Source organism: Apostichopus japonicus, chromosome 8, assembly GCF_037975245.1.
Source record: "Apostichopus japonicus isolate 1M-3 chromosome 8, ASM3797524v1, whole genome shotgun sequence".
Lineage (NCBI taxonomy): Eukaryota > Metazoa > Echinodermata > Holothuroidea > Aspidochirotida > Stichopodidae > Apostichopus > Apostichopus japonicus.
The window spans coordinates 42,875,704-42,891,186 of record NC_092568.1 but is presented as its reverse complement, the minus strand read 5'-3'; the positions used below and the strand labels follow the sequence as shown (position 1 = coordinate 42,891,186).

At 35.9% G+C, this 15,483-nt stretch overlaps 1 protein-coding gene across 3 annotated transcripts in view; it reads right to left on the bottom strand.

Moving 5' to 3' along the window:
• Window positions 1–15,483, bottom strand: part of LOC139972105 (pecanex-like protein 1) — a 72,852-nt gene that overhangs the window by 5,617 nt on the left and 51,752 nt on the right. For all 3 annotated transcript variants that reach the window (XM_071979041.1, XM_071979042.1, XM_071979039.1), the window contains 15 exons: window positions 14,971–15,169; window positions 14,290–14,398; window positions 13,760–13,889; window positions 13,299–13,357; window positions 12,861–13,076; window positions 11,809–11,868; window positions 11,508–11,701; window positions 9,273–9,503; window positions 8,665–8,768; window positions 5,489–5,639; window positions 5,154–5,305; window positions 4,941–5,019; window positions 3,919–4,193; window positions 3,474–3,574; window positions 1,667–1,899 (listed from right to left, as the gene is read on the bottom strand). In XM_071979041.1, the coding sequence (XP_071835142.1) occupies window positions 1,667–1,899; window positions 3,474–3,574; window positions 3,919–4,193; window positions 4,941–5,019; window positions 5,154–5,305; window positions 5,489–5,639; window positions 8,665–8,768; window positions 9,273–9,503; window positions 11,508–11,701; window positions 11,809–11,868; window positions 12,861–13,076; window positions 13,299–13,357; window positions 13,760–13,889; window positions 14,290–14,398; window positions 14,971–15,169 (2,293 nt within the window). The remainder of the gene's footprint in view (window positions 1–1,666; window positions 1,900–3,473; window positions 3,575–3,918; window positions 4,194–4,940; window positions 5,020–5,153; window positions 5,306–5,488; window positions 5,640–8,664; window positions 8,769–9,272; window positions 9,504–11,507; window positions 11,702–11,808; window positions 11,869–12,860; window positions 13,077–13,298; window positions 13,358–13,759; window positions 13,890–14,289; window positions 14,399–14,970; window positions 15,170–15,483) is intronic.

Genomic DNA, 15,483 nt, shown 5'->3' with positions numbered 1-15,483 from the left:
TATAGTCCCATATGTTGTAAGTTCATGTATTGTATGACTATAGTCCTATATGTTGTAAGTTCATGTATTGTATGACTACAGTCCCTTATGTTGTAAGTTCATGTATTGTATGACTATAGTCCCTTATGTTGTAAGTTCATGTATTGTATGACTATAGTCCCTTATGTTGTAAGTTCATGTTTTGTATGACTATAGTCCCATATGTTGTAAGTTCATGTATTGTATGACTATAGTCCCATTTGTTGTAAGTTCATGTATTGTATGGTTAAAGTCCCTTATGTTGTAAGTTCATGTATTGTATGACTATAGTCCCTTATGTTGTAAGTTCATGTTTTGTATGACTATAGTCCCATATGTTGTAAGTTCATGTATTGTATGACTATAGTCCCATTTGTTGTAAGTTCATGTATTGTATGGTTGTAGTCCCTTATGTTGTAAGTTCATGTTTTGTATGACTACAGTCCCTTATGTTGTAAGTTCATGTATTGTATGACTACAGTCCCTTACGTTGTAAGTTCATGTTTTATATGGTTGTAGTCCCTTATGTTCTAAGTTCATGTTTTGTATGACTAGAGTCCCTTATGTTATAAGTTCATGTTTTGTATGACTAGAGTCCCATATGTTCTAAGTTCATGTATTGTATGACTATAGTCCCATATGTTGTAAGTTCATGTCTTGTATGACTACAGTCCCTTATGTTGTAAGTTCATGTTTTATATGGTTGTAGTCCCTTATGTTCTAAGTTCATGTATTGTATGACTATAGTCCCTTATGTTGTAAGTTCATGTATTGTATGACTACAGTCCCTTATGTTGTAAGTTCATGTTTTGTATGGTTGTAGTCCCTTATGTTCTAAGTTCATGTTTTGTATGACTAGAGTCCCATATGTTGTAAGTTCATGTATTGTATGACTAGAGTCCTTTATGTTTTAAGGTCATGTATGTTACATCCTAATAAATAGAGACAATATTATTGTTATTTATTCTTTTTGAGTGCTGTGTTATATTCAGGGTAAGGATTAAACACTTGATACATCCTAATGAATAGAGACAATATTATTGTTATTTATTATCTTTGAGTGCTGTGTCATATTCAGAGTAAGGATTAAACACTTGTTACATCCCAATGAATAGAGACAATATTATTGTTATTTATTATCTTTGAGGGCTGTGTTATATTCAGAGTAAGGATTAAACACTTGTTACATCCCAATGAATAGAGACAATATTATTGTTATTTATTATCTTTGAGGGCTGTGTTATATTCCTTCAGTTCCATTGAATGAATGGCTTCCCATGCATCCTTTTTGCACTCCAATCTTTGGGAACCATAGATATTTAGGGCCCAGAGTGTTTGCAAAGGTTAAAAAATGTGCATTCATTGGGTGAAGACAGGTCAGGTAATCTTACATATATTTCCTTGTCAAGCCCTTCTTGTCATTGTTAAGTTCATCTCTATTTTAGAATGGTTAAATTGTTAAGTTTCCAAAAAACTGGACTATAGGCTTTCAAATTATGCACAGACATTGTGAAGGATTGCAGCACTGAACTTTTCAATTAAGGAACCATGCTCTGAGGATGGCCTTGAATGAGCTTTAACTTTCACAATTTGTGATCATGTCTACAATTTCTGGCACAATGTGGGAAGCTTCCTTGGGTTGACATACCTTGACACGGTGCCCTATGAATTTATCTTTGGTAACTGAGCTTGCCATGGACATTGCAATCAATTCTACTGCCTGTGAGCGGCTGCTGCTGCTTATTTTTCTTAGTGATCCCGTACTGGAGGACTGGCTGCCTCTGGGATGGGTCAAGACATGAGGCGGTGTTTGGAGATGGCTGCTACCTACATCAGCTGATGCGGAACTAGGAACGGTTGGTGGCTGAGTCTCCGAACGAACTGGAATATCAATGAATAAATTAGTTATCTACCAATTATCAGTGACAACCATTGTGAGGTACTGATGACTACAATATTCAGCAATAAAATAATGTTATGAGGAATTACTAACTGGCATATTCTGCAAAAAAAGGTCACATGTTGGGAAAAGCTGAAGGCAGAAAGAACTCATTAGAATTATTATCTAGAAATCCTGGAGAAACTTGATATATCCATACACAGATAAAAATAGATCCATAAACAAATAACAATAGATCCATACACATATAACAATAAATCCATACACAAATAACAATAGATCCATACACATATAACAATAGATCCATACACACGTAGCAAGAGATCCATACATATATCAAAATAGATCCATACACATATAACAATAGATCCATACACATGTAGCAAGAGATCCATACATATATCAAAATAGATCCATACACATATAACAATAGATCCATACACATGTAGCAAGAGATCCATTCATATATCAAAATAGATCTATACACGTATAACAATAGATCCATACACATATAACAATAGATCCATACACATGTAGCAAGAGATCCATTCATATATCAAAATAGATCCATACACATATAACAATAGATCTATACACATGTAGCAAGTGATCCATACATATATCAAAATAGATCCATACACATATAACAATAGATCCATACACATGTAGCAAGAGATCCATTCATATATCAAAATAGATCTATACACATATAACAATACATCCACATGTAGCAAGAGATCCATACATATATCAAAATAGATCCATACACATATAACAATACATCCACATGTAGCAAGAGATCCATACATATATCAAAATAGATCTATACACATATAACAATAGATCAATACGCATTAAGCAATAGATCCATACACATATAACAATACATCCACATGTAGCAAGAGATCCATACATATATCAAAATAGATCCATACACATATAACAATAGATCAATACACATTAAGCAATAGATCCATACACATATAACAATACATCCACATGTAGCAAGAGATCCATAAATGTATCAAAATAGATCCATACACATATAACAATAGATCAATACATATTAAGCAATAGATCCATACACATATAACAATACATCCACATGTAGCAAGAGATCCATACATATATCAAAATAGATCCATACACATATAACAATAGATCAATACACATTAAGCAATAGATCCATACACATATAACAATACATCCACATGTAGCAAGAGATCCATAAATATATCAAAATAGATCCATACACATATAACAATAGATCAATACACATTAAGCAATAGATCCATACACATATAACAATACATCCACATGTAGCAAGAGATCCATACATATATCAAAATAGATCCATACACATGTAACAATAGATCAATACACATTAAGCAATAGATCCATACACATATAACAATCGATCCAAACACATGTGGCAATAAATCAATACACATGTAGCAACAGATCAATACACATGTAACAATAGATCATATACACATGTAACAATAGATCAATACACATGTAACAATAGATGATATACATAACATAGCAGTAGTACCTGTATTTGGTCTTGGTGATGTGTTTTCTGCCTCTTCTTTCTCTGCTGTGTTCCCCACTCCTCCACCACTGCTACATCCTGCTGCACACCGCTGTAACATCCTAAAGCATCAACATCATAAAAGTGATTCTTTAACAACCTGCCTTATAATGTAAATCTGATACCTACATTGGGTATAGCTACCTTCCAATATAAGCATATATATGTATTAATATATCAATTGGAGATACAAGAAAGGTGTGATCACAAGCATCACTAATAGCTGATTATACTATGACTTGAAGATCACATAACTATATGTGTCACTGGAAGATAATGGCTTGAACATGCTTGAAGTATGATGTATTAGAGCTATGTAAACAATGTTATTTGGAATCTCATATCTATGTATTTGCTACACAACAATGTTATCAATACACTAACTAGGTACTGAGAGGCCACTTACCTTGTCCAGCATTGCATAAACACATGCTTAATGCAAGCAAAACTGATTGAACGACCTCTGACCTCAGTCAGTTGTTGGCTACTCTCTGCATATGATGTAGTTAATGGTGAGACATATATAGGATAACCAATGGGTTGGTCACATGAGGAATTGATCATGTTACGCAGTGCTTGCTTAGCGTTTTGAATGCTTCCTCTTTCAGGGTTACTGTTGCGTAAGAATACCAACTCCTGCTGCTGGCCTGCCCATAGTCCTTTCACACACTCTCTATTAACCTAGACAAAGGAAAGTATGCTTGATTGGAAAACAATTTAATCAATGAGGAATGCTATAGAGATCAAATATGGAGACATCTACATTAACTTACCACAAAAGTTTAAATGTGTGTCAAATCCTACTTAGTGCCACAACTCCTTCATCATACAACCCCCAACAGTTTACTTGGGAGACAACATTTCACTTCTATTGGAATACTTCAGGGATATTTCAATTTACACTCTCCTACAATTTTCACTATTTTTGACTAAACTATTATAGAATATATGATAGCAATCAAAGGCAACCTTTGCAATATTTTCATCAAATGAATGTCATTAATGTAATGGTAAGTATAGATTCCAATCTAATATGTATACTTCATTGGCCACTAGCCTTTCATACAGAAAATCAGAAGTTGAGGTCATTTTTAAAATATAATTCAATTGGTCAAGCTATTATATTGCTCAATATAGTAAACAAAGAGTATTAAAAATCATAAACAAATGCTGCTTAAAGTCCCTCTGAATATCAGTTCCTCCTTATCACCTAAGTCGGCTGCCATGTTTTGCTACACTGTACTGAGTTGAGTCTTACCACATTTATTGCAGTCAAATATAACAACACTAGTAGTACAATAAACTCTAATACTGCAAGACACTGATCTGTGATGTACATTTAAAAACTAGTAAACCACAGTTAACAAATTCCACTTGCTTTAAATCCATTAAATGCATCCAAGTTAGACAAAGGAGTATGAAGCTCACCTTTATGACTCTGAAGACAAGATATTTTCTGTTGAGCATGATGACCTTATAATCAGTGGAACCTTCATCTAAAACATGTCTGAAAAATAAAATCCATAAATATCTTAATCTCACCATATCTTATATATGCTTGTGTACTCACTCAACAAATTAGAATAGTCTCATATTGTCTCAACAAGTCAGAGTGGAGTGGAATGGTAAAGCTTGACTAACCTCAATGCCAGAAGAGAAGGTGTGTTTGAGAGGACAGCATTTCTCCAGGCAGGATCACCTTCATGAGCAATCACCAAACTTTCCTCATAAGAAGTGATTGCATTATAAAGCATTTCTGGCTCTTCGTACTCATCAGGTGATGTAAAGTGGTCCTGGAAAGATTAATGAACAAACAAATAAGTAGACTAAAGGTTTCTGGTACTTATCAGGTGATGTAAATTGTTCCTGTGAACAACAATAAATTCCACAAGGACACAAAACTTTATGTAAGATATATTACATATAAAGTTCATTCCAGTAGTTACAAGTAACTGTTCACCTACAACAATCCTTACCTGGTGAAGTCTGAGAGACATTCGTACCCCTGGGGCTACACAGCGACGTAACATTTCCACATCAGTAAACACCCATTCATCTTTACTGGATGTGATGCGGAAATCACCTTTGAAAAGGGCATGAAGACCATACAGGAATGACTCTAAGATGCTGTGAAAAGATTAAGATTTTCTGACATTTTACTACTAGGAACATCAGTCTTGTACGCCTTCATATAGGTTTTATAATAATATAAAGTATACAATTTTTCTATCAATATCAATATTAATGCAATCCCACTGAGGCAAATATAACATACAAACCCACTCAGGTTAACATAACTTACAAACCCACTCATGCTAATGTAACATACAAAAGCACTCAGGATAAAATTACATTCAAACCACTCAGATTAATATAACTTATAAACCCACTCAGGTTCATATAACATACACTCACTCAGGCTAATACAAAATACAAACCCACTCAGGCAAATGTAACAAACAATCCCACTAAGGTTATTATAACATACAAACCCACTCAGGTTAACATAACTTACAAACCCACTCATGCTAATGTAACATACAAACCCACTCAGGTAAAAATTACATTCAAACCCCTCAGATTAATATAACTTATAAACCCACTCAGGTTCATATAACATACAAACCCATTCAGGCTAATATAAAATACAAACCCACTCAGGCAAATGCAACAAACAATCCCACTAAGGTTATTATAACAAACAACCCACTTAGGCTATTGTAGCAAACAAACCAACTCAGGTTAACATAACATACAAACCCACTCAGGCTAATAAAAGATACAAACCCACTCAGGCTAATATAACATACAAACCAACTCAAGTTAATATAGCATACAAACCCACTCAGGCTAATATAACACACCAACCCATTCATGTTATTACATGCAAACCCATAAGGCTAATATAACATACTAACCAATTCAAGCTAATATAACATAAAACCTACTATAGGTTAATACAATATACAAACTCACTCAGAATAATATAACATACCAACCCACTGAGGCTAATATATCATTCAAACTCCCTACGGTACATATAGCATAAAAACCCACTATAGGATAATATAATATACAAACTCACTCAGGCTAATATAACATACAAACCCACTCAGGTTAATATAACATACAAACCCACTCATGTTAATATAGCATACAAACCAACTCAAGTTAATATAGCATACAAACCCACTCAGGCTAATATAACACACTAACCCATTCATGTTATTACATGCAAACCCATTAGGCTAATATAACATACTAACCAATTCAGGCTAATATAACATAAAACCTACTATAGGTTAATACAATATACAAACTCACTCAGAATAATATAACATACCAACCCACTCAGGCTAATATATCATTCAAACTCCCTAAGGTACATATAGCATAAAAACCCACTATAGGATAATATAATATACAAACTCACTCAGGCTAATATAACATACAAACCCACTCAGGTTAATATAACATACAAACCCACTCAGGCTAATATAACACACCAACCCACTCATGTTATTACATGCAAACCCATTAGGCTAATATAACATACTAACCAATTCAGGCTAATATAACATAAAACCTACTATAGGTTAATACAATATACAAACTCACTCAGAATAATATAACATACCAACCCACTCAGGCTAATATATCATTCAAACTCCCTCAGGTACATATAGCATAAAAACCCACTATAGGATAATATAATATACAAACTCACTCAGGCTAATATAACATACAAACCCACTCAGGTTCACATAGCATATAAACCTACTATAGGGTAGGGTATAAGGATGACAACACACTAACCCACTCAGGCTAACATAACATACAAACCCCACTCAGGCTACCTACTCAGGTTAATATAACATAAATATCTACTCAGGTTAATTTAACATATAAATCTACTCAGGCTAATATAACATACAAACCCACTCAGGCTAATATAACATACAAACCAACTCAAGTTAATATAGCATACAAACCCACTCAGGCTAATATGTCATAAATATCTACTCAGGCTAATATAACACACCAACCCACTCATGTTATTACATGCAAACCAATCATGTTAATATAACCTACAAACCCATTCAGGCTAATATAACATAAAACCTACTATAGGTTAATACAATATACAAACTCTCTCAGAATAATATAACATACCAACCCACTCAGGCTAATATATCATTCAAACTCCCTAAGGTACATATAGCATACAAACCCACTTTAGGATAATATAATATACAAACTCACTCAGGCTAATATAACATACAAACCCACTCAGGTTAATATAACATACAAACCCACTCATGTTAATGTGACGTACAAACCCACTCAGGTTAAAATTACATTCAAACCCCTCAGATTAATATAACTTATAAACCCACTCAGGTTAATATAACATACACACCCACCCAGGCTAATATAACATACAAACTCCCTCAGGTTCACATAGCATAAAAAGCTACTATAAGATAATACAATATACAAACCCACCCAGGCTAATATTACACAAACTCCCTCAGATTCACATAGCATAAAAACCTACTTTAGGCTAATTTAATAAACAAACCCACTCAGGCTAATATAACATACAAGCCCACTCAGGTTAATATAACATACAAACCCACTCAGGCTAACATAACATACACACCCACTCGTGCTAATATAACACACAAACTCCCTCAGGTACACATAGCATAAAAAGCTACTATAAGATAATGCAATATACAAACCCACCCAGGCTAATATTACACAAACTCCCTCAGATTCACATAGCATAAAAACCTACTATAGGCTAATTTAATAAACAAACCCACACAGGCTAATATAACATACAAGCCCACTATGGTTAATATAACATACAAACCCACTCAGGTTCACATAGCATGAAAACCTACTGTAGGATCCCAATTCAAGTGAGGCCATGGTGCAAGAGTAAAGTGGAGAGAGAGAGCACATCACTGAAACTGCACCAACTTTAAATATTATGTAATACCCAAAAATACCATAAATTGTCTGAATTAAATGCACAGAAATAAACAATATTGCTGTCACCAACAACAATCCAAGGAGGTAATGTGAGGATCTCTTTGAAATTCTACTCTTATGTATACATGTGGTGTACTTCTGCTTACTTTACCTGGATGCTAAGTGGTGTGATGCTGTACCTAAAGCTCTCCTTCCCAGAATGCAAAGTGCAAAGCATAGGGTTACCACTGGAGATTCAGTTTCACATTCCACACTCTGTAGATGAGAATAAAACACATACTTATTGTGTATCATCCATAGATAATATAACATCAATCACTTGACTAACTTTAACTGTCCAAATAAACATCAGTTAGTGTTTTAGTCAGTTTTTCTTTCATTCCTATTACTGCAGTATCAATTTTTTGATGAACAATAAATAATCATTGATAAAAAGAACAAAGGCACTGCTGACATTAATAAAATCATACGTTATAAAGAATGAAAAAAAAGTGGAAAAATACAAGGACTCTTAAGTTAATAACTGGAAAATGTGGTACAATTTATAATGTATGATGGACAATGTATGACAAAATTATCTTTTAGAAAGTACCGCTAAAATATGACTAAAAGAATTTGGTTTCTGATCAATACACACTGCTATATAAATGTTAAGCATCTTAACAATATGTAGTAATGTGTGCAATTACTATGATCAGAGTTGAAAAGTCTTCTTGAAATAATGCTTGCTATGTAGAAGATATGTTACGTGGTACCAACCTCCTCCCTCCTGGATACACAGTACTCAATCCACTTCAGGTAGGTGCTGCAAAATGATTCCCTGGAAACACCTCCCAATCGTGGGTCATAGTCTTCATCAATTTTAGGGTTAAAGGTCACATCACAGTCAACATAACCATTGTCAGCCAGAGGTTGAAGGGCATCGAGAATGCCTTGATTAGAAATCCATTGTTCTAGTTTAGGACATCGGATGACATAATAAATAATACCCTTTGAAAAAGAAACATAAAATAGTAAATCACTACTAGGAGCTAATACAAAGACTACAGAATGAAACTGTCATTTGACACACGAAAAATCAATAGTCATTGCATACAAATACTGGACACATAATTAGGCATGAAGAAAAGATCATCATTTGGCATCAACATTAGGCATGAAGAAGGGATCGTCATTAGGCATGAAGAAGGGATCATTATCAGGCATGAAGAAGGGATCATCATTAGGCATAAAGAAGGGATCATCATTAGGCATAAAGAAGGGATCATCATTAGGCATGGAGAAGGGATCATATTAGGCATGGAGAAGTGATCGTCATTAGGCATGAAGAAGGGATCGTCATTAGGCATGAAGAAGGGATCGTCATTAGGCATGAAGAAGGGATCATTATCAGGCATGAAGAAGGGATCATCATTAGGCATAAAGAAGGGATCATCATTAGGCATAAAGAAGGGATCATCATTAGGCATGGAGAAGGGATCATATTAGGCATGGAGAAGTGATCGTCATTAGGCATGAAGAAGGGATCGTCATTAGGCATGAAGAAGGGATCATTATCAGGCATGAAGAAGGGATCATTATCAGGCATGAAGAAGGGATCATCATTAGGCATAAAGAAGGGATCATCATTAGGCATGGAGAAGGGATCATATTAGGCATGGAGAAGTGATCGTCATTAGGCATGAAGAAGGGATCATTATCAGGCATGAAGAAGGGATCATCATTAGGCATAAAGAAGGGATCATCATTAGGCATGGAGAAGGGATCATATTAGGCATGGAGAAGTGATCATCATTAGGCATGGAGAAGAGATCATCATTAGGCATGAAGAATTGATCATCATTAGGCATGGAGAAGGGATCATCATTAGGCAAGGAGAAGGGATCATCATCAGGCATGAAGAAGGGATCATCATCAGGCATGAAGAAGGGATCATCATCAGGCATGAAGAAGGGATCATCATTAGGCATGGAGAATTGATCGTCATTAGGCATGGAGAAGGGATCATCATTAGGCATGGAGAAGTGATCATCATTAGGCATAAAGAAGGGATCATCATTAGGCATGGAGAAGTGATCATCATTAGGCATGGAGAAGGGATCATCATTAGGCATGAAGAATTGATCGTCATTAGGCATGGAGAAGGGATCATCATTAGGCATGGAGAAGTGATCATCATTAGGCATAAAGAAGGGATCATCATTAGGCATGGAGAAGTGATCATCATTAGGCATGGAGAAGGGATCATCATTAGGCATGAAGAATTGATCGTCATTAGGCATGGAGAAGGGATCATCATTAGGCATGAAGAATTGATCGTCATTAGGCATGGAGAAGGGATCATCATCAGGCATGAAGAAGGGATCATCATCAGGCATGGAGAAGGGATCATCATTAGGCATGGAGAAGTGATCATCATTAGGCATGGAGAAGGGATCATCATGAGGCATGAAGAATTGATCATCATTAGGCATGGAGAAGGGATCATCATTAGGCATGAAAAATTGATCATCATTAGGCATGGAGAAGGGATCATCATTAGGCATGGAGAAGTGATCATCATTAGGCATGGAGAAGGGATCATCATTAGGCATGAAGAATTGATCATCATTAGGCATGAAGAATTGATCATTATTAGGCATGGAGAAGGGTTCATCATTAGGCATGAAGAATTGATCATCATTAGGCATGGAGAAGGGATCATCATTAGGCATGGAGAAGGCATCACCATTAGGCATGGAGAAGGGATCATCATTAGGCATAAAGAAGGGATCATCACTGGTATAATCACTGGACAAGAAGATCATTCATTATTGGTGTGTGAATGGTCTTTGGACACTTGGTTGCTGAGTTAAGATTAAAAGATGCCCATCGTATGGAAAGCAGTGACTGAACATTAAGCATTTCATTGAATATATGCTACCGCTATGTTCATACAATACTTAGTCAGGATTAAGTAGATGCCACCATTCATAAGAAGCCTTGTGTACTTACTTTAACATAGTAGGTAATAAGTATTTTTCGCAGATCAAATACTTGCAGCATTGAGGCAGCACAGTTGTCTGAGATGCTGTAGCCAAGTAAAGTGTACTTGCTGGCAATAACTTGCCACGATAACCATCGCTGTCCAAATGCTGCATTGGCTGACAATGTTCCAGGTAAATGGCCTGGCTCACAACAGCAACAACCTGGAACAAAGTAAGAAAGTACTTGAGAGTGCTGCAGAATATTCTTTACTTGTCAAATACAGAAAGTTGACAAAGAGAATAAAAAATTGTTTTGAGACAATTCTTACCTTCATCTTCTTCTACTCCTTCAGTGATGGCCTCTACCTCTCTTTGTTGGCAGTAAGTACCTGCAAATCAAAAGAATGAAACATTTCTATAAAAGTGATGGCAGACTGAAGCAGGCAATGGACACCAATGTCAAACATCTTGAACAAATAGTCCAACTTCCTCCTATTACAATTTGTTCAGCTATCAGAAGAAATAAGTGTATCATTTGATGTGTGATCCATTAATACATGTAGTGTGAGTGTTTGTGATTTGTGATTTGTGTGGTTTGTCTCAAGGTACTCACATCAGCCCCATACACTATAATGGTACTCACATCACTCCCACACACTATAATGGTACTCACATCACTCCCACACACTATAATGGTACTCACATCAGCCCCACACACTATAATGGTACTCACATCAGCCCCACACACTATAATGGTACTCACATCAGCCCCACACACTATAATGGTACTCACATCAGTCCCACAAACTAAAATGGTACTCACATCACCCCACACACTATAATGGTACTCACATCACTCCCACAAACTATAATGGTACTCACATCAGCCCCACACACTATAATGGTACTCACATCAGTCCCATACACTATAATGGTACTCACAGCAGCCCCACACACTATTATGGTATTCACATCAGCCCCACACACTGTATTGTGCAAATCAACTTTTAATCCCAGAAACAACACAAGCACACCATACACAATGCTATGGTAACATTAACCATACAAAATGGTATGGTAACATTAACCATACACAATGCTATTGTAACATTCACCATACACAATGCTATATTGTAACATTCACCATACACAATGCTATGGTAACATTAACCATACACAATGCTTTGGTAACATTAACCATGCACATTGCTATGGTAATATTAACTGTATTGAATGGTTCTTATTGAAGGAATATTCCGTATTGTAAAAATCATACTTTCCTCTCTTAATGCTATGAAAACACTAACTTCCAATCAGTTGGAACAAGACTCATCTCCTCCTTTCATGACAAAATGAAATGAACTCTGAAGTTTGAAATTACCTTTAAACTCAAGTCCTCGTAGCTGGAATGTTACCAAACCATTGCCTATCTCTATGATGTTGATGAGAGCATTCAATGAATCTGAAGCAAGGATGAAGCAATCCCCTGGAAACACAGAACCCCAGCGACCCAGAGTCAGATCTCCACATAGACTCTCTTGTAGTGACCTTGTCAGGTGTTCATAGAATATGGAATCCAGATTATTGTTATCTGAGCCTGAAAAACAAGAAAAATTAATAATTGGCATTTTTTAGACTAACAATCTTTGCCTAGATCATCTCAAGGATCTTAGTCTCTTTTCCACCTGCATTCTAATCATTAAAATGTTAAAAGAAAGATCACCCATTTTATAATTTTATTATCACAATGATAGTAACTTTTAAAAAGTTATCCACATTATAACCACAAGTGAAAAGATATGAAGATCAATAAACTTACCTAAATTCTTTTCCAGTTGAGTTGATAATCTGGTGTTGGAATGATCAACCCTTTTAGTGCTGAACAGAAGGATAAAAGGAACACCAAATTGCTGCCTATATAATCATTCTTCGTATTCCTTATGGTATATATTGTAGTTTGCAATGACGCTTCTAAAGCTCTTATTTTACTACTACTAATATTACTACTGAACACTTAAGCAGTGAATCATAACTGTACATGAGAGGCAGTTCCATCATGCTTCTCAAGATTGAACAATGGGTAATATAAGTAAATAGGTTGACACTCATTGATTCCACAGAGGGTAATTTAGCAGTGGAATGGCTATAGCAACTGTCATGGGTAAAGACATAGGCCATTGAGTCCTTTGTCCATTATCATTGCAGCTGAACCTATAATCAAATAACTAGCTTATTCAAGTTAAGGTTTTAATAAAGCAGAGAATAATAAAATGATCATACTTGTAGTCTCGTTCCCAAAATTTCATTGGCCTGACATAAGATGACAAGAAGATGGCACTGCCCATGAATGGGCTGAGAGGTGTGGAAAACACAGCTGATATTAAAGTCTGAACAAACAGCATTCCAGAGTCTGATCAATACAGGTTAAGAAAGTATAATCAATCACAAACAAAAGGTGTTTTTATCTCATTAGCATAGTCTGGGCTAACCATGTATGGATTACCTGATGCACTTCTCAGGATGAAGCAATGGCAAATATCATCTCAGCCTGGCAAAGAAAACTCTTTCAACCTCAGTGCTAAACATCAATGTTGGGTGGCTTGAAACTTGAATAATCAGTTAAATTCAAAGAAAACCTGCTTCACTTCATACTCAATAGCATTACTAGTGAGCATGAATAAGTCTGTTACCATTTTCTGTATCTAACATGCAAATTCCAACACATTTGAAATCATCCCAATTTGTCCATACTATAATATTTCTAAGGCATGTACTAAACTGCAAGGATGAACCATGTTTGAAAAGGATACGGGCCACACTCAAGGGTTGAGCAAATGCATGGAAAGCTGATCCCCAAGTGATTTGCCATGGGGCAATGTAGGTAAAAACAAAATGTAACTTCAGTAACCACTCTTGCAACTGTAATGAAAACAGAATATACAACATTGAGTAGAAAGTAAGATCACTTTATTTTCATCCAACACTGGTATATGCTGGTATAGTGAGTTTCTTCATTGTTGAACACCCCTAAAGCAGAATCCTCAGGACTCCTCCAGGTTAGGCTTGCCAGTACAAAATTATATTACAATCAATTTTTTAAGCTTTTTAAGGAGTTCAAAGCAACCCTTTTCAGAGGTTATGTTTTTGATTTGCTGTTAGCTGTCTTTCATATGTAATTCCAATAGGTTAGAGCCTTCCAGTAGAGGCCTAGGCTGTTTCAGAAAGTTCTAAAACCTGAATCACCATAAGCCCATTGACAGATACAGGTGTCTGCAACTGGTACTTAAGTTTTGCATCCATTTCTTCAAACCAATCAATTCCCTGTTAGTTACTGTAGAGCTATCATGACACTGCTGGTACTGAGGATAACCATGTAAGTTGACTCCCTTCCTCTTATTTTGGTAGATGGCAATTGACCCTTCAATTATTCACATACATAGATACTTAATACAAACTGTGTTTTACGGCTGCTTTCAACTTTCAATACTTACTTTGGTTAATAAAATTGTCATGAAGAAATAATGAAGTAGGAAGTAGTCTGTAAAGAATCTAGGGGTCTGATCTGGGCCGGTGAAATCATTAGTAAAGCAGAGAAGAGTGAAGGCTAGCATCGGAAACTGACGTGGAGTGTCACAGAAACAATGGCGAAGCAACTTCACACTGCAGATGGTGACAATGAAGGCCCCTCCTCTAAGAAATAAGAAAACACACATCAGTAATAGCTATACAGAAAACATGAAAAATGTATTTGTCAAGAGATCTAGAACAAACAAGTTTGTCAAAATAAAGTATCTAGATAAGAGAAGGCTCCCAAATTTAACCGCCAACCCCCCCGCCGGCAGCACACCACTGCTCAATATGCAGCCTGCATATCGCTCACGCTTGAGTTCATACATCCACGGACCCTCTGTGAAAGTAATGAGCATCCAGTTCCAAACAGAGAAGAGCTGCTATTGTTTGTAAACAAAAGCTGTACTTGGCTTTTCCTGGTCTGTGGTTTTCAC